General features: G+C 36.0%; 1 protein-coding gene across 19 annotated transcripts; it reads left to right on the top strand.

Moving 5' to 3' along the window:
* The first annotated feature begins 706 nt into the window (after positions 1 to 706).
* Positions 707 to 19,216, top strand: LOC18429430 (ribosomal protein L30 family protein). 19 transcript variants are annotated; one of them, XM_088861446.1, is made up of 7 exons: positions 707 to 760; positions 2,601 to 2,694; positions 11,089 to 11,181; positions 11,270 to 11,457; positions 16,636 to 16,863; positions 17,141 to 17,299; positions 18,726 to 19,216. In XM_088861446.1, the coding sequence occupies exons 5-6, from the start codon at positions 16,666 to 16,668 to the stop codon at positions 17,255 to 17,257; spliced, it is 315 nt and encodes a 104-aa protein (XP_088717572.1). In that variant the 5' UTR covers positions 707 to 760; positions 2,601 to 2,694; positions 11,089 to 11,181; positions 11,270 to 11,457; positions 16,636 to 16,665; the 3' UTR covers positions 17,258 to 17,299; positions 18,726 to 19,216. The 19 variants fall into 19 exon arrangements, with proteins under 19 accessions (XP_088717572.1, XP_088717564.1, XP_088717565.1 ...); XM_088861438.1 differs by lacking the exon at positions 18,726 to 19,216 and adding an exon at positions 17,441 to 17,906; XM_088861439.1 differs by lacking the exon at positions 18,726 to 19,216 and having other exon boundaries at positions 11,278 to 11,457; positions 17,141 to 17,906.
* Positions 19,217 to 19,699: the final 483 nt, after the last annotated feature.

Here is a 19,699-nt window from a genome sequence, read left to right as displayed (position 1 = left end):
TGTAATATGTAATATGTATGTAGTATTTATATACTATATATTACATACTACATATTACATATTACATACTACATACTACATATTATATATAATATTACATGTAATATGTAACCTCTACATATTACATATTACATACTACATATGTAGAGGTTACATATTAATATGTAATATGTAATATATAATATATAATATGTAACATCTAATATGTTTTTAATTACATGTAATATGTAACATGTAATATCTAACATGTAACATGTAATATGTAATCTCTAGATTTTAAGACAAATTTTAAGGACTTGTAATCTCTAACAATGGAGATCATGAATATGAAAAATAAACAAATTTTAAAAAATAAAAATAATAATTCTAGTAATAAAACATTTAGACGGTTAGTTTTCATTGTAAAACCTACTTCCATCCATCGTTTACACTTTTCTGGGACGCATAGTTAGAAATGCGGTCTAGCCCACATGAAACAGCAGGCGGCGTTTGATAAAGAGCAGGAAGTACCCCACTTTCCCCATTCGTGTAGTTTCCAACCGTTTGGGAAGAAGAAAACGGGGAAAGTAGGAACACAACTTTTTCCAGGGCACTGTTCCCTTGTATGGGTGCTCTCAGTGAAAATTACATCATTACTAGACCCTAAAACAAACCCGAGTACCTTCACCCGCTTAGCATCTGGGAGTGCCCGCTAGCCGCTCGATCAACTGCGTTGTCTCTTTGCCCTGTCACCTCTGTAGCCACGATCAATCGAAAATTAGTGAGTACCTTCACATTTTTCTACTGTTTATTGAGGCTTTATTCTCCTTGTGGTAAGGTATTTTGATGAAACCCTGGCTTTCTTTTGTTTTTTGAGAAATTGTTAACTGTTACTGTGGTTCCACTTCATTCTTGCCGTAGTAATACTTCATTCTTGCCATTCTCGTGAGTTCATCCGTAAAAAATTTGCAAATTTATTTGCCTTATTGAGGCTTTATTCTCCTCGTGGAAAGGTATTTTGATAAACCCTACAGAAACCCTGGCTTGCTCTTGTGTTTTTGTTTTTTGAGAAATTGTTAACTGTTTACTGTGGTTCTGCTTCATTCTTGCCGTTCTTGTGAGTTCATCAGTTAAAAAATTTGAGTATTTATTTTAGCAAATTTATTTGCATATTTCATATGCTTATTGAGTGTGTTTTCTTTCATTGGGTAGAGGTTATTAATTTGAAAAATAAATGGCTAGATGTTATAATAGTTTGTTGTCCATAGTGTGAATTGGAATGCATCTTTCATCCTCGTGCACAAATCTGGAATGAAATAGGACATGAAACCTACCTCACAGTAGAATTGGGAAAATTTTGTGATTTTCGTCAGTAAAGAAAATGAGACCCTAAAGAGTGTTGCACCACCAACATATTGGGGAAATGTTGGTCAGGTAATTTGGAGCTTCACACTTCAATTCGGATAATTGATTTTCTTTGTGAAATTTTGCAATTTGTATAGAATATTGCATATTTCTTATGAATGTTGTTGTTTCAAGTATTTGTAATGCAATGATACCTAGAATACACTGAAACACTGAAAATGCATTTTTTCTTTTAATGTTCTTTTAACTATCAATTACTTTAAATCCCTGTAGCTTGGAAAACAGGAAAGTAACCTCAAGTATGTTTTATTACATTTGTGATATTTAGGCTTTGGAGTGCTTCTATGCTGCTTTAGGCCCTACAACAACTTTGTACACAATAAACTATATTTCTAGTGTAATCTACACAAATTAAATCTCAGAAACATGATCAAATTGTACCTCTCTCTCTCTCTCATTATCTCTCTATTCAAGTGATTGCTTTCATGTTACTATTCCAAAGGAGACAAACTTATCTTTTGTAATACACTGGTGTGGTGGCAAAATGGAATGGTTAGCTTTGAAATTTTAAATATCTATTTCTTAAATAACTGGAATATGTTTGCTCTTGAAGGCTACCTGTGCATTGAGTGAAATTTTGATATTAATAAAATCAATTTTGTTTCTTATTTATGTAAATAGTATTGGTAACATCAGAGGGGGTTCATACTTTTATGCAATCTCCAAGCACAATAAAGTATTCCTTGAATATATTTACATGTTTGGTATTATATTGGATGAATGGAAGGAAGTTTGTACATCATATCAATGAAATACATAATGAACAATATTGTAGGCAGTCATCTTTTCCATTGCCAAATAAGTGAAATTATCAGTACCATAGTTTACCAAACAGGGTTTCCAGCGGTCATCCTACCAATTTTCACCTGCATCCCAAATCCAAGAAAGTCAGCAACATGGGTGATTCTTAGGGAGATTGTAGTGAAAGTTATCAAATGCCACCCTAATCTTACTCGACATCCATTCCCGATTTTTTACATCTGATTTTAGCTGGGCATTTTTTTCCCCGATCTTTGGTTTGGCAATATATCGTTGTTCGCCGAATCGCTGGTTCCGATGGCCAAAGCCCTACTGCCCCGTCCATGCCAAGCCTCTCTCTACTCTCCCTTCCCTAACCTCTCTCTCTCTCTCTCTGCTGACTCCATTCTAACCTCACCCTGCCCCCCGCCTCTCTCTCTTTCTCTCTCTCTATGCAGTTTGGAAGTTTTGATGCTATCAAAGGGTATTCCCAAGCAAAAGTATATCCTTACACCATTCTGGAGGCACACATTGACATCCCAAGCTGATTGGGTATGTCTTCCTATCATTTCAAACCAATATTATTGTTCTAAGTTCATGAGTACTTGTTTCCTCTGCTTTCTCTTTCTCTTGACGTTTTTATCACTAGATGTTTCAGTTGTGTTAGTTCTGCATATTTGTGGTTTATACTGGCTCATGGAGAAATTTATCTCTCCCTCTCCCTCTCTCTCTCTATTGTTGTATGCTTAGTTCTTGACTATGTAGAAACTATTTTCGTTATGGGGCTGTTTAAATGTATGTTTGTTTACTGAGCATAGTTCTTGATCCTTGAGTAAATTCGCTTTATACCTTTTCATTATAAAGAAATGTAATTATGTTCTAGTATCCATTATTGATGCTTCCCCTTCGAAGTCCAAATCTGAAAGGGAGAAAAGAAACGAGTTATAAAGAGTGCACGGAAAGCAGCTGATTCTGGCCAGGGCAAATCAAACAAAAGGTCTCCTAAGAGAAATGAAATCGAAGCTTTTTTGGTATCTTTTGATCCATTGCAGGCCCTTATTTGCTCTTGTAAGATGAAACCTAGAATGTGTGTCCACAAAAGTATACGTTTTGCTAAGTTTGTGGATAAGTTACTAAATGCTCCATCTAGTTTATATAACTGTTCTGATTATTGTAAGTTTCTAACACAAATGATTTGCAGACAGGTAGTCTTTCATTGATCTCTTGTCCATTAAAAAACAGGTGAAAATGATCCAAATGTTAACCCTCCATTCATGCCCATCCTTCTGTTGTAAATTATGTTCATAGAGTAATTAATTATCAATGAAATGGCTTCTAAATGTACTTTCCACCTTTTATTATTGGTCATCAGTTTTTTTTCCTTTTTTGATAAAGTTATTGGTCATCAGTGTTAGTATTTGAATATCGATGTTTTGCTTTATTATTCTGTATTACTAGCTGTGTGTACATTCTCTTATCGTATTCCCTCGGATATGTTTGGTAGTTAGTCTTGAACATGTGGGGACAGAGACTAGCTCATACAATTCGTGTTTGCTTTCACTCAAGATTCAAGTTGGCTGAACAATCACAAACGAATAATAGTGTGTACAAGCCATTACAGTAACTTATGCCAAACACATCTAAGTCGGTTCAATATTTGGAGGCCATGGTCTGAATTTTGTTGATTACCCAATCGGACTTCTAAAGAGATTAACAGAGTCTCTAAACGGTATCCTGGCCTAGCATACTTTTGTTGTTTATAGAAAGAAAGAATTTTCATAAAGAAAACAAGCTAATGTTTTGTAAGACTGTGGTTGCTTCCATATGTTATGACCGGTTCAATAATAATGTTTTTATTGCTGCGGATTTCTTATCTAGGGATGCAGTATGTATTTCTTTCAATCTTCAGTGTACCCCACTTCCTTATTTTGGCACTTTGAAAGTTTTTATTTCAGCGGGTTTCAAGTCCAGGGAGACAAATATTAGTAATGCTTTTATTGAAGACTATGCACTTTTTTTTTTTACCTCTAGTATACTTCATTCACATCCTTGCTCTTGTGATTTGATGACATCACCATCTCATTTCAGGGGTATCACTATAGTTAGCAAGTCGGGTACTATCAATAAATCGGCTCACCATAAAATCGGAAACAAATTGTTTTTATTTAAAAAAATCGAATGAAAAAATCGGGTAAAAAATACGGATCGGCAAAAATACTTCATATAAAGATATCACTAATATATCGGATTAGGCTAAAAAAATTGTAGTCAAAAAATCGGATAAGTTTATAATATTAGAAAATTTGAAATTCTAAAAAATAAAAATTATGTCAATGCCATCGATAACTAATTCATCCATAAAAACTCTATTAAACTAATATAATTAAGTCTATTAATTTAGATGTCTCGTGACTCTTATCCAATCATCCAATATTAAATATATAATTAACTACTATATACCCAAAAAAATGTACCATATAAATCTACCTATTAAATACTTTAAGAAACATCACACCTATTTATCATATACCGAAAACAAATTTACTATATAAATTTATTCATTAAATATTTTAACTATGGTATGGTGACAAATATACTTATATAAATTGATTATTAAACGTCACCTATTTATCATATACCAAAAACAAATTTACTATATAAATTTATTCATTAAATATTTTAACTATGGTATGGTGACAAATATACTTATATAAATTTATTATTAAACATCACACCTACTTAGTTACTTAGTTGGTAAAAAAAAACACGATTTTTGTTTTCTCATTACAATAATTTAACTGTAGTATGGTAACTATGGTCACTCCATAACTATGGTTAAAGTTTTATAACTTTCATTAATTAAAAAGAGGCTCGTACAAATTTGGGTTTTACATCTCTGTGTTTACGGTTTAGAGAGAGAAGAAGGAAGAAGGAAGAACGAAGAAGGAAGAAGGAAGAGAAGAAAATAGGATTTGGCTCCCATTAGGGTTTATAGAGAGAAGGGTTTAAAGAGAGAAGAAAGGAGAAGCTTCACAAACCCTGCCATCAGGGTTTGCAGATAGAAGAACGAAGAAGCTTCACAAACCCTGCCATTAGGGTTTATAGAGAGAAGAAGGAATAAAAAGGAAGAAGCTTCACAAACCCTGCCTTTAGGGTTTACAGAGAGAAGAACGAAGAAGCTTGCCATTAGGGTTTATAGAGAGAAGAAGGAAGAAGCTTCACAAACCCTAATGGAAGACGCCTTAACTGATTGTTATAGAGAGAAAAGGAAAATGGGATACTGATTTGGGATAGTTTGAAGAGGGTTTTTCTCTTTGATTGGGGATGTTGTTTGAGAAAAAGCCCTAAATTTGTGAAGAATTTGTGAAGAAGCCCTAACTGATTTTTAGAGGGAGAAAAGGAAGAGGGTTTTTCATTTTCTTGGGGAAACAAGAAGCAGAGCTGACGGATTAGGTTTGGGGAACTAATACTGTATGTACATTTGCTTGCTCCTGTAAGTTTACAGTTCAAAATATTGATTACATGGTCCTTAGTCACACTCTCTGCTTCTCATTCATCAGTAAAAGACTATGTTTTGAGCTCTAATTTCTGTCATCAGTAAAAGACTATGTTTTGAGCTCTAATTTGTGCCATAAACATTGTTTTCATAAAAACAATTATCACACATAATCACAGAAGTCTGCATGTAAATGATTTTCTTTACACAATGATTTACTTTTAAAAAATGATTTGCTATAAACAGTATTTCATTTACACAATGATTTTCCATAATAACAACTGAAATCTACATCTAGTTTTTTAAGTTTTTTTTAAAAAAGGAAAAAAAAAGCATACCTTCAATCTGCAACTGGCATTGAAGAACAAGGGATAAAAATTTATATTTTAGGTTTTTTTTTTTGAATAATATTTTTTTTCAAAAGCATGACATAGCAATGGCTCTAATACAGAAAATAGGAAACATGTATATATATATATATATATATATATATATATATATATTTCAAAAAAAAAAAAATTATTGGTAAGGGTAAAAAAGGATACGATTTTTTGGCCTGATATAAATCGTATTATGAAAAAACGCGTTTTAAACGTTTTTATGAAAACTACACGCTTTTCTCCGAACTTTTTCAAAAAGTCACCGTTTAAAACGTTTTACATAAAAACACCGAATAACCGGCGATTTGCTAACTATGGGTGTCACTAAGTCTATTCTAAAGTATTTGAAACGATGCTCCTTGCAGAAAACTATTTGAGTATCACCATCTCATTTCAGGGGTGGCACAAAGTCTGTAGTATTTGAAATGATGCTCCTCGCATGAAACTATTGAATTTTTTGTATGTTGGAATCATGTTTTCGAAGATGATCATGTCTTATGATGCTAAAGAGTCAAAGTTGGGCAACTTTGCACTTATCGGGGCATTTGAAAAAATCTGATCCTAGTTTCTCGTCAATATTTGTTTACTTCAGTCATCATGTGAGTTTCTTAATTTTTTAAAACAGGGCATAAAGCCACCTGGATCCATGCGCCAATGTTTTCTTATTGCAAGAAAATGAAATGTGGCTTGCAATATTAGCTTGGTTTTATGTGAACCAATTGAGACAGGTAGGTGCACTCTAGCATTCATCTAATTTGGCCTCTCTTATTGTTGATTTCTCTCTTTATTCTTTTTCCTTGAGAAGTATTGAAGAAATTTCTGGTTGATTGCTTGTGGTTCATTCTAGTTACAGATTCTCAGAGGACACTGCATTTTAACTAGCCTAGAATGCCTGCCAGTTTTAGCTTCCCGACATAAATTTCCATTGGAATTTTGCCTTTTGGGTCTGAAATATAACCGCTAAACATTTCATTTGTTATCTAGCTGGGTTGTTCTTTTTGGGCTCAGGCACATGAAAGTAGAACAAAAGTTATGTTTATTTCTTTTTATATGTCCATAAGAATAATCAAATCTCTAGATGCTTTCGAATGTGGAAGATGCATCTTTCTTTTCATATGATATGTGTGATAGGTCCATTTCCCTCGTGTAAGCTAAACATATGATGAGGATATTATGTATGTCAAAAAAGGGTAAGTTGCAAACACTGATGTTACTTTAGGCTATTGCATGTACACTAACAAGTTTTCTGGTACTAGAACTTTTATGAACTTTCTTGAACGTCTTCACCTCCAATGAGATCAGTTTTCTATTTAGGAGTCTATGTTGTGAACTTACTAAAGATGGGATTTTTCTTTATGATCTGAACCGGCCATTTTGTTAGAACCTATTGTTGATGAGCAATGATTTAAAAATCCTTCCATTGAACAAATATCCTTCTCTCATTAATGAAAACTTCAACGACTGATTAAAACATGCTTATTTCAAGATCTCCAAATTCCGAAACTTCCAGATCTAATTAAACGCAGGTCTCTAGATTCCCTTAGAATTCCAGATAGGTTATCAAACACAGTATTTTCCAGTTCCATGTATCAACATTCCAGTTTCCAGATTCTAGAAATTCTAGTTTCCAAGGAAATTCCACCTTCCAGTTGTCCAACAGGCTTGATATGTTATTAGGGTTCTTGTTACTCTTTTTAATCTAGATACTTACCAACATGATAGAATCAACTGGATAGACAACTTTCAAGAGTCTAAAGAATTTAGTACTTGATAATACAGTAAATATAGTGAACATTTAAAAAAAAATAAAACAAACATAATTGTTTCTAATTTCCAACACTATTTCCATCACAGTCCAATTTATAGATTGGATTGTGATGACACCTTATGGCATTCTATATTAGGAGTCAGGACATAAATATTGTGCTGTAATTTTCCAAACTCACTTCTTAATATTTGATGGAAAAATAATGGCAAACCGATAAAAAACATTTCTTTCACTACCTTTATCCTTGTCGAGCAGCTGCGTTCAAGCAGTGAGGTAAGATTCTGATGTTGGGAGAGAATAAAACCAGAAAATTGACAATAAAAAGAAGGAAGGTTAAGAGCAAAATACCCTCTCTCTCAAAGGTCTGCAAGGGAATCCACTCCCAAAATAATCTCTTTCAAGAGATCAATTTTTATTCAATTCATAGACTGCTTTACAAGGATAGGAGATGTCCCTTTAAATAGACTAAAATAAGATAACTAATAAAAAACTTCTCTCTACACCTAACCTTATTTTCTCTCTCTCATATTCATTGGCTTCTAGATAGCCACGTTTTCTCTCTCATGTTTTACCCAAAAAAAACCTCCCAAGGTGGTTATTGTTAATAAAGATAAACTCTTCTAAATTTACCATTATCCTAATTATATCCCTCAAACTAATCCAATCGATATAAGATAAACACAATATAAACTCTAAAGTCGCCTTGCTAATTATCCTTGTGCACTCCCTAAACAAAAGAATAATTAAAATAATCCTAATAAATAACCTTATTAATTTTTCCTTATTACGTCATTGTCCTTTCTTTCCCTCTTGGGTTCTGCGACCCTTCTTTGGCCCATTCACGAAGGGGCATGGCTGCATAATTCCCCCCCAAGGTGAAGGAACTCGACTCCGGCGAGTTAACTTCAGTATATATGCGATATAAGTTTGGATCCACTCTTTTGAACTCTGGCTCAGAAATCCACGTGCTATCAGAGTATGGCCTGCCCTTCCATTTGACTAGAAATTAGCGATAGGAATCCTTTCGAGTTTGAAAGCTTTCAATCTTCAAAAATTGCTCAATTTCATCCGCTTTCTTCCTTTGTAATTTTTTCCTCATAGCTACTACATCTTCTGCGACTTCTAGAGGGTCTCCATGAAACTCAATTAAGTCAACAACATTATATATTGGGGAGATATCCAATGCCTTTGGTAATTCTACCTTATATGCATTGTTCCCATATTGCTTCAAGATGTGGCAAGGACCCACTTTCTTGGATTTGAGTTTATTATAGGTTCCCAACGGAAACCTTTCATTTCGCAAATACGCCATTACTAAGTCACCCTCCTTGAAAATCTTCTCTCTTCTATGCTCATTTGAGGCTTTTTGATACTTTGCATTGCTCTTCTCAATTTTCTTCTTGATTTGCGCTTGCAAATCTTGAATATGCTCAGCAAAAGCATTGGTATCATCACTTATCTTGCCTCGCATGGGTAATGGCACTAGGTCCAACACATGATTAGGCATCCGCCCATTAACAATAGCAAATGGTGATTTTCCTGTAGATCGATTTATTGAACTGTTGTAAGCAAACTCAGCCTGAGGCAAAGTGAGGTCCTACTGAGATATGTAATCACCAACAATACTCCTCAAGAGGTTACCAAGGCTCCTATTCACTACTTCGGTCTGCCCATCTGTTTGAGGATGTTATGCACTAGAAAATTGAAGTTTGGTTCCCATTCACTTTCATAAAGTGTGCAAAAAATGACTTAAAAATTTTGTATCCCGATCAGATGTAATAGACTTAGGAACACCATGTAGCCTTACAATATCTTTGAAAAAGAGATTCATGATATGTGTAGCATCCATAGTTCTTCTACAAGGAATAAAATGTGCCATATTGAAAAATCGATCAACAACAACAAAAAATAGAGTCCATACCTCGTGTGGTACGTGGAAGTCCAAGTACAAAGTCTATAAAAATATCAACCCATGGGGCATCTGGAACAGGAAGAGGAGTATAAAGACCTGTATTTTGTGTGTGACCTTTAGATACTTGGCAAGTTTGACATCGGGTCACAAATCGATCAACATCTCGTTGCATACGTGGCCAAAAATATTTTTCTCCAACCATAGCCATAGTTTTGTCATTCTCAAAGTGTCCACCCAAGCCCCCACCATGAAGCTCCATGATTATCTTCTCCGTTAGGGAGCAATTAGGTATACATAACCTCACACCTTTAAATAAACAAACATCATGCACGAGATACTCACCATAGGGTCTCGCCCATCAACACACCTTTCAAGGACCTTGCTGAAAATTGGATCAACTTTATATTGATATTTTATCACTTCAAACCCCAACACTTCCATAGACAAAGTTCTAAGAAACGCTACCCTTCTACTTAAAGCATCAGCTGCCTTATTTTGGGTTCCAGCCTTGTGCTTTAATAGGAATGTGTATTCTTGAAGGAAGGCCATCCACTTAGCATGTCGCGCATTCAACTTTTTATGGGAACTCAAATACCGGAGTGCTTCATTATCTGAGTATAGAACAAACTATCTATGAATCAGGTAGTGCCTCCAGTAGCGTAAGGCTTGCAGCACTGCATAAAACTCGAGGTCATAAACCGAATACTTCTTACGTGCATCATTCAATTTCTCACTAAAGAAGGCCAATGGTCGTCCCTCTTGACTTAGAACTGCCCCTATGCCAACATTTGATGCATCAGTTTCAATCTCAAACACCTTAGAAAAATATGGTAAGGCAAGTACTGGTGCTTGCATCATCTTTTGTTTAATTAGAGTGAAGCTCTTTTTAGCAGCGGGACTCCATGAAAACTTTCTTGGCCTCATAAAATCAGTCATTGATGCTATTAGAGTGCTAAAATTTCTGATAAATCGACAATAAAAGGTCGTCAGGCCATGAAAAGAACGTACCTCAGTGAGTGACTTTGGGGCCGGCCACTCAGCTATGGCTTTCACTTTTTCTTGATCTACCTTAATTCCCCAGGTGAAACAACATACCCCAGAAAGATGACATTGTTTGTCATAAATGAGCATTTTTTCAAATTCACAATAAGCGATTTATTCCTTAGCACATCAAAAACTTGTTCCAAGTGGTTAAGATGATCATGTGGGTTAGCTCTAAAAACCAAGATATCATCAAAGTAAACCACAACAAATTTGCCAATAAAAGGACGAAGTACCTCAGTCATTAGGCACATGAATGTACTTGGTGCATTAGAAAGGCCGAATGGCATCACAAGCCACTCATATAGTTTATCTCGAGTTTTGAATGCGGTTTTCCATTCATTTGCAGGACGAATCCGAATTTGATGGTACCCACTCCTTAAATCAATCTTTGAGAAAATCTTGGCTCCATTAAGCATATCTAACATATCATCGAGTCTAGGTATGGGAAATCGGTACTTGATTGTGATTTTGTGGATTGCCCGACTGTCCACACACATCCTCTATGACCCATCTTTTTTTGGAGTCAGTAATGCAGGGACGACACATGGTGACATTCTTTCTCGAAGCAATCCCTTCTTAAGCAAAGCAACAACTTGTTTGTGCAACCCCTCATATTCCATGGGGCTCATTCGATAATGGGCCAAATTTGGTACGGTAGATTCGGGCACCAAGTCAATGTGATGCTGAATATTTCTCATTGGAGGAGGACCATCAGGTAATTCTTCAAGCATCAAATCTTTATACTTATCAAGTAGAGGTTCAAGAGACTTAAGAATTGCAGTCGGTGCAGAATTTTCTTTTGCAACCAATACATAAATCATATCCATATCCTTGTTGTCCCTTTTTAATTTTTGAACATTAAGCAACTTTGAACCCTCCTCTTTAGTGGATTTGGGTGTAGGAAGTTGCTTCAAAGGGTGGAGTATTATATTAATACCATCCTTAACAAAAGAATAAGTGTTTGACCTAGTTTTATGCACCATATCATGATCATAAAGCCATGGTCTACCAAGTAATATGTGGCATACATCCATCGGTGCTACATCACACCACACTTCTTTATCTTTATAATTAGCACCAACGGAAAAAGAGATTAAAAAACGAGTAAGAACTGGTACCTCACTTCCTTTCTTGAACCACTGGATGTGATATGGGCGTGGGTGCTTATGTTCCTTCAATTGAAGTTTAGCCACCATCTTTTTAGACACAATGTTTTCACTGCTCCCACCATTAATTAGTACTGTACATAACTTGCCTCCTGATGTGTAGATTGTTCGAAAAATATTATGTCGCAGCCACTTCTCATCCTCGTTAGGTATTGGGGTTGATAACATAGTTCGCTGGACAACTAATACTTCACCCTCTTCATCTCCATACAAATCCTCAACTTCACCTTTGAAAGGCCAAGTCCCTTCATAAGACTGGCTCGTCCCAATATCACCTTGGCCTTCATAGGTGTATCCTTCATCAACTTCTTCTTCATAATTTTTTTCAGCCAAATTAACTTTGACAAGGGGTTGACGTGAGGGGCAATTAAATGCCATATGTCCAGGCTGTTAGCACTTGAAACACACTATTTGTGTATTATCATGAAGTGTTTTAGGTACTCCCAACAATCTCCCAACACCACCTCTCCCCATATTAGGGTTTGGCCTAGTTGGAAAATTCTGAGAGGTTTGGTTTCCGCGCCCTATAGGTGGTCTTCTAAAGGTTAAAGCTTGCTACCCCTGTATTGAAGTAGAGCCTCTTGTCACTGAGCTATTTCTCCCAAGGCCAAGATTGACTATTTCTTCTGCTTTGAGGGTTAAAGTATAGGCATCAGACATCTTATAGACATCTTTGAACCAATTCAATCTGAATGCCTTGATTTAGCCCATTCAAGTAACGACTTATTTTTTGATCTTCATACTCTTGTAAATTTACCCTAGATGTCAAAATATAAAACTCTTCAGTATAGTCACTTACCGACTTTTCACCTTGCTTGAGGTTTTGACACATTCGGTACAAAGTTCGGGCATAATTTACTGGTAAAAATTTTCGGCGCATCTTCGTCTTCATCTTTTCCCACGAATTAATCTTTTCCTTGCCTTGTCCAAGACGATCCTGTTGCAAATCATCCCACCAAACCAATGCATGACCAGAAAATTTTATGGCTACTAATTTTACTTTTTTGTGATCTGCAATATCTTTGTACTCAAACACTTTCTCTACTTTACTTAGCCAATCAAGAAAATCATCTGCATGCAATCGACCATGGAAGTTTGGAATATCAATTTTTATTCCAGGTTCTCTTTCTCTTTCCAACAACCGAAGAATTCGTTCATTGAATTCGTTATTAGTCGGGGCCACCCGAGGTTGGTGCATACCTCTTTCATCTCTGTTGCCTTGAGTTCCAACGCCAGTATCTGGATTCCTTCCATCCTGAAGCTGAGCGAACCTTTGTGCAAGCTCATCGACTTTCGCGGCTACATGCATGAATTGGTCTACTCTCTCTGCTAGGCCTTGAACTAATCCAGTCAATACTTTTAATCCATCAAGGGGTGTCTCCTGTGAAGCCATCGAAACCTCGCTCTGATTTCAATTGATGCAGGGAGAGAATAAAACTAGAAAATTGACAATAAAAAGAAGGAAGGTTAAGAGAAAAATACCCTCTCTCTCAAAAGTCTGCAAGGGAATCCACCCCCAAAATTATCTCTTTCAAGAGATCAATTTTTATTCAATTCATAGACTGCTTTACAAGGATAGGAGATGTCCCTTTAAATAGACTAAAATAAGATAACTAATAAAAAACTTCTCTCTACACCTATCCCTATTTTCTCTCTCTCATATTCATGGGCTTCTAGATAGCCACGTTTTTCCTCTCTTGTTTTACCCAAAAAAAACCTCCCAAGTTGGTTATTGTTAATAAAGATAAACTCTCTTCTAAATTTACCCTTATCTTAATTATATCCCTCAAATTAACCCAATCAATATAAGATAAACACAATATAAACTCTAAAGCCACCTTGCTAATTATCCTTGTGCACTCCCTAAACAAAAGAATAATTAAAATAATCCTAATAAATAACCCTATTAATTTTTCCTTATTACGTCATTGGCCTTTTTTTCCCTCTTGGGTTCTGCGACCTTTCTTTGGCCCAGTAACGAAGGGGCATGGCTGCATCAGATTCTCTCTCTCTCTCTAGAGTATAGAATTGTTTCTATAGGATCACATTGATTTCTATCTCTGTTCATTGTTAAGAAACAGGAGTGCCTTGTTGACACTTATTTTATCATCAACAATTTAGACATGCGTAACCGTAAAAAATGTTCTAGTTTATTAGATAGTGGGAACAATCATTGTCTCTTGTAAGTGGGGATTGTTGTGATATCCCGCTGCTTAGCTCTCTCTCTCTCTCTCTCTCTCGACTTTTTGGTTGATTTGGATAAGCATGATTTAATTTTCCTTGGTTCAAAGCTCTTGTAACTATTACTAAATGTTATATGAATATGGACCTGAATATTGGTTCAGAGCAATGGCTCAATTGAACTCAAAAACCACATCATAATTACAAATTAAGAGTTCAAGGACTTTAAAAATGAAGTTGGGTCATGGAATACATGGAAAGAGAGTTCTAGATTATAGATAAGGAGTTGATAACGATGGGACAGATGGTTGGGGAATTTGAGGGCATGAATTTCTGTAGTCTAAATACTTTAAGGCCCTTTAGCCATGTTATTGGAAATTGGGAGAAGCCCATTTTTGGTGGGTGTGACCTACTTTGGACTCTAGAGAATTGGGATGGGATAAATTTTTCAAGACACACAAAACATATATATATATATATATATATATATATATATATATATATATATATATATATATATATATAGATAGATAGATCATTTCCAATTAGTTCTTTGATGATTTGATCACGTGAAAGGTTGGATTTTATGATTTTTTTTTTCAGCAGAATATAAGGTAAAAGTGCTGTGGAGGTGATGATTTAGACTCCCAACATCAGTTGGACCATTACATATTGTATCAATGTGCACTGTTAGTCTAGGGGCGTGGATGTATTTTCTTCATGGAGTCAGTTCTCTCTAACAGTTCCAATTGATATTGGTCGAAGACCCATAACTGTAGGTGGGGTCATTTTTCATACATGAATTTTCATATTTGATTGCTCTTAAAAGTTTCATGGCAATGCAGTAATATGTTATGAGCAAGGTAATTATCAAAAATATAATATGAGCAAATTTGAACAAGCGTCACATTACAAGTTTTCAAATGTGTAAAATAGACTTTGCATCTTTCGGTGATGGTACCAAATTCCTCCTCAAAAGCACTCAAAATCAACCAATCCTGTTGCCGTCAGTAGATTATAGGGGTATTTGAACTTGTTTAGGTAATTTTGAGCTATTCTTATTGTTGCAAGGACCTCCCAGTTGCATTACTTATTATTTTTGGGAATAAATGTGGTCCTTTTCACCTTTTCTGTTGACTTCTTTTTAAGGACACAATGTGAAGTGGTAACCTAAAGTCAATTCAACCTGAAGTAGGTTATCTCCATCAGAATTTGTTTCCTGCAAATTGCCACAATCTGCCACTGCAACTATGGATCTCTGATACCAAGCAAACAATATTTAACTAGCTGCAAATATGATGTGTGTTATGTTACTAAAATGTTGATGACGGACCCTTGTGAATGGCTTACCAGCCAATTTTCCGCCTTGACGCTCTATAGCAAAATAAGAACTGAACTGCCTCTTGAATGCATTATATGTACATATCATCATCATCATCATTCGAACCTTATCCCAACTATTTGGAGTTCGCAGCACGAATCCTGTTTTGCCATCCCGTTCTATCAATGGCCATAGCTTCTAAGTTACCATATCTCTTCTCATTACTTCTATCTATGTCTTTTTGGGCCTTCCCCTTGCCCTATTGGAGCCTTCTATTTGAACCAAATCACTCCTCCTAACTGGTGCTATTCTTTGCTGACGTTGTGTATGGCCAGACCACCTAATTGCTTTATGTCATCTTGTCACCTATTGGAGCCAACACAACCGTTTTCTTGCAATAAACAACGGATAGAGCGAAAGCCGTTGTGCTAACTCGCATTTGTTTTCTTGCTTGTCACCCCCAAGTTCCTTCAGATGTATTCATTCTGAATTCTATCATTTCTTGTCTAGCCACTCATCCATCTCAACATTATCCATCTCAGCTACACTCATTCTGTAGATATGTTGTTTCTTGACCGCTTAACATTCTGTCCTGTAAAGCCTTATATGTACATATGATACACTAGATAGTGATTCAACTACCTGTCTATCTGTACTTCTTAACATTTTAGCAAGAAATGTGGCTTTTTGTTTATTGTTGCTTCCAAACTAGCTTAAGGACAATTTTAGGGGTTTCTAGGAAATCACTCGTAATTCCTTGGGCCCTGGCAGATTGGAGAGTTTGGAGCATTTATTCTTATTTCTTGCAGCGAGTCTCTTATTCGGGAAATATTTAAGAGACTGTTCATATCTATAGTTTAGAAGTGGAAGGTTGGTATATCAAGGAATTTTGGACTTGGGGTAAACAGCTAGTATGGAGGTGTTATGAAGGAAAGAATCTTAATTGCATTTGTAATTCTTCATCAAGTGTAAGAATGGGAAGTTGTCAAAGAAATGCGTGTAGAGCAAGGGTTTTTTGTTCTTGTCCCTGTGCCACTAAACTTTGCCACTACTTCACTTCTTTAAATGTGTTAGGATGTTTTGAAGAATCTCGAATAAGAAGTTGCATAGAATATATATGTTGGGAAATTCCTCTTCCCCTTGGGTTTTTTGAGAGTGGTGACAAATTCTGCTGTCAAGGCAAAACTTATCTGACCATACTCCACAAATTCCTATTTGCTTGCAGATACATTTGTGGAACAGAGGATCGGTAAAGATGAGTTTGAATGCCTTCAAAGCTTTCAAAGCTAATGTCCCCATAACATGGAGCCCCCACTTATACATAACACTTGTAAGGGGCATACCTGGAACCAGGAGGCTCCATAGGAGAACATTGGAAGCCCTGCGCCTAACCAAATGTAATCGTACTGTCATGAAGTGGAACACCCCAACTGTGAGAGGTATGCTTCAGCAGGTGCGTTACTCCACTTCTTCTATCACTTGATTTTTATCCTGTGGAGTATTGTGCATGTACATCCGAGAGGCATCTAGCATCTGTTACTGATGATGGACAGCGGAGATTGATCAGTGGGGTTCCATCTGCACAGTTATTCTCCAGTGGCCATCACAAGAAATGAATCTTGACACAACTTTGGAGTACTGGATTCCATGCTCCATTGGATTGTGGTATAGTTTCTCTTTCCAAACTCGATTTCATGCCGCTTTATTTATATAATTTCTTTTTGTTTCAGGTCAAGAGGTTGGTTGTTGTTGAGACTGAAGAGATGTATAATGCAAGAAAGCAAAAGGCAGCAGAACAACAAGCTTTCCGGCCACCTATTGTTGTGAATCATCAACAACAAGCTTGACCATTCTTGGTTTAGTGTCTTCACTCACCTTTTGGAGACAGGGTTGGTAAAATTGTTATTATTATTTTATATTTATTCATGTGCCTCTAGATTTGGCCTTTTTGTTCTCTTGGTGTTTATCACTGGCTTGCATCATAGGACATTGTTAATTTATTGTTCCCTTGTGAATTGTTCCGAGTATAGGAGGAGTCTTAGGCCTCTGGCGAATCAAAGTACATGGTCAGCTTGATAGGAATTTTGGTTAGAGTTTGTGCATGAGAAGTCCTATCAAACAAGTGGCCAGAGGTTTTGCTGTTATATAAATGGGTTGGTTTGTTAAAGTGGTTCTCAATTTCTGAAGCCTGGGCTTTCTAGTTGATGATATTTGTTTCTTTCCTGAGAGAGAATCATGGGAGGAGTGAGGCCATAGTAGAGCGGCTTATTATACCTAATATGGAGAAGGTTGTGTTAGATTTTGCATACAGAAACACAATGAATGGTGTGCTTGCATATTTGTGAATGCAGGGTAACTTGTTAGCTATTGTATGATTAAATCTTTTCTTTCTCAATTTGTAAATCTTTTGCATAGACCATTGCTTTCTATACAACTTTTGTTTTCATGCATTTGATATATTTATTATTGTTGAAATACGGAGAAGGTTAACAAGAAGCATTGTGTTTGTGAAAGTCCAACATGTGCTCTACACTATGGAGAAAAGAAAAACAGGTTGGATTCAATTGTGAGTTTTTTTTTACCAGGTTTGAAATTTACAAAAAAATGAAAGCGATTTATGATTTCATTGTCAAATTCTAATTTGACTATTGATTGTGAATTTGTGATCTCTGAGTCGAACTTGTTGAACTAACTGACCATCGAATGGGGTCACTACATGGGCCTTTTGATTATAAGCCTTATTTGTTATTTTTCTCGTTATTGTTATATAGATTGAGCAAGTTTAATGTTTCCTCTCGATTCTCTTAAAAGAGTACCAGTTTGCAGTTAAGATGGAAGCTAATAAGCTTTGTTGTTTAACTACTCTCTCTCTTAAAAGTACAATAGTGACACCTAATTCTTTTTAATTGAAAGGATTTTAGACTCCCACATGAGCAAAATGTGCACTTGCCCCGTCAGGTAAAGCCCTAGCTTGGAGTATTTTTAGGACCCTGAAATTTGGAGATTTAGTGATCTATATTGGAAAAAGAAATGCAAATGCAAATGCAAATGCAATCTAGAAGTGCCTAAAATAAAACATGCTTTAGGAATGAAGACGCATTATCTTTTCTTTTTTTTTTTTTTTATATGGAAAACGTAAACGTACAAATTTCAGAAGTAACTATTTTTTGTTTGAAATTCTCATCCAAAATTTTAGATCAAGAGAGTCCTCCAGAGTAGAATTTCTGGCGAGGTAGTATATGTAACATTTTGCTCCCACGGGTAGCACAGTATTTGTGAAAAATGGCGAAGTAATATCCACTTGTATACATGCAGCAAGGCGAAGTCGCTAAGCAATGTGGGGCCCAGACATCTGGCAAAAGGCAAAAGTCCCCCCAAAAGTAAGGCCCTCTTCCCGTAATATTCCTCGTGTTTCTGCGTTTTCCCTGCGTAATGCTATCCGAATTGCTTTTCAAGATAACCCCAAAATCTTGTGATATTATCCTTTTGGGGCTTTTGAGAAAGTTGGGGTTTTTCTTTAGCCAACTCTCTCTCTCTGACATAACCGCAAGTGTGTAATTTAAAGGTCTATTCTATCAATAGGTGTGGAGTGTTAAAATCAATCTAAGCCTTTTGCAAATTTGAGAAAAATACGGCCAATACTTGTGGGTGCTATTGTAGTGGGTGTGGCATTTAGGAGTTGACGGTCTGGTGCAAGCGACATTTGTAGAGAGGGATGTTTCACTTGAAAACTTAGGAAACGGGCTGGGTCGTACTGATAGCGTCCTTACACCTCTATTCCTACCCCCCAATTAACACCTTCAAAATTTAACTCTTTAATCTATTGAAAAAAATAAAAAAAAGTAGGGCTTTGGCTTCCCCATTGAAAATCCAATATATATATATATATATATATGTATTTTACTTGCATCTGATCTCCCTTGACCCTTATACCTGCACAAGCGCCATCCCATTAAGAGACTTGTATCAATATATGGTCCTCCCTCCCTCTCTTTCTCTCACTACACTGCTAGCAATATATGCTTCTCTCTCAAAATATTTCCGTGTTTCCACTGGGAGCTGTTTGGCAATAGACCTACTCCCAACGGTTGCTACAAAGAGGATTTGAATTTTCCATGACACTGCAACCACCACATCTTCTCATTTGTCTTATCCTACCCCTGTTTGAAAACTGTTGATTCTGTCCATCTCTCATCTTATACAGGATGCGTAACGTTTTGCGGTTTCCCAGTGCATCACGCTTTCAAAAATATCTGGACTAAACCTTCCACATTGGTCTAATAGATAAT

This window comes from Amborella trichopoda, chromosome 3, assembly GCF_054954075.1.
Source record: "Amborella trichopoda isolate Santa Cruz 75 chromosome 3, AtrichopodaSantaCruz75HAP2 v2.0, whole genome shotgun sequence".
Lineage (NCBI taxonomy): Eukaryota > Viridiplantae > Streptophyta > Magnoliopsida > Amborellales > Amborellaceae > Amborella > Amborella trichopoda.
This window is presented reverse-complemented; position numbering and strand designations above follow the sequence as displayed.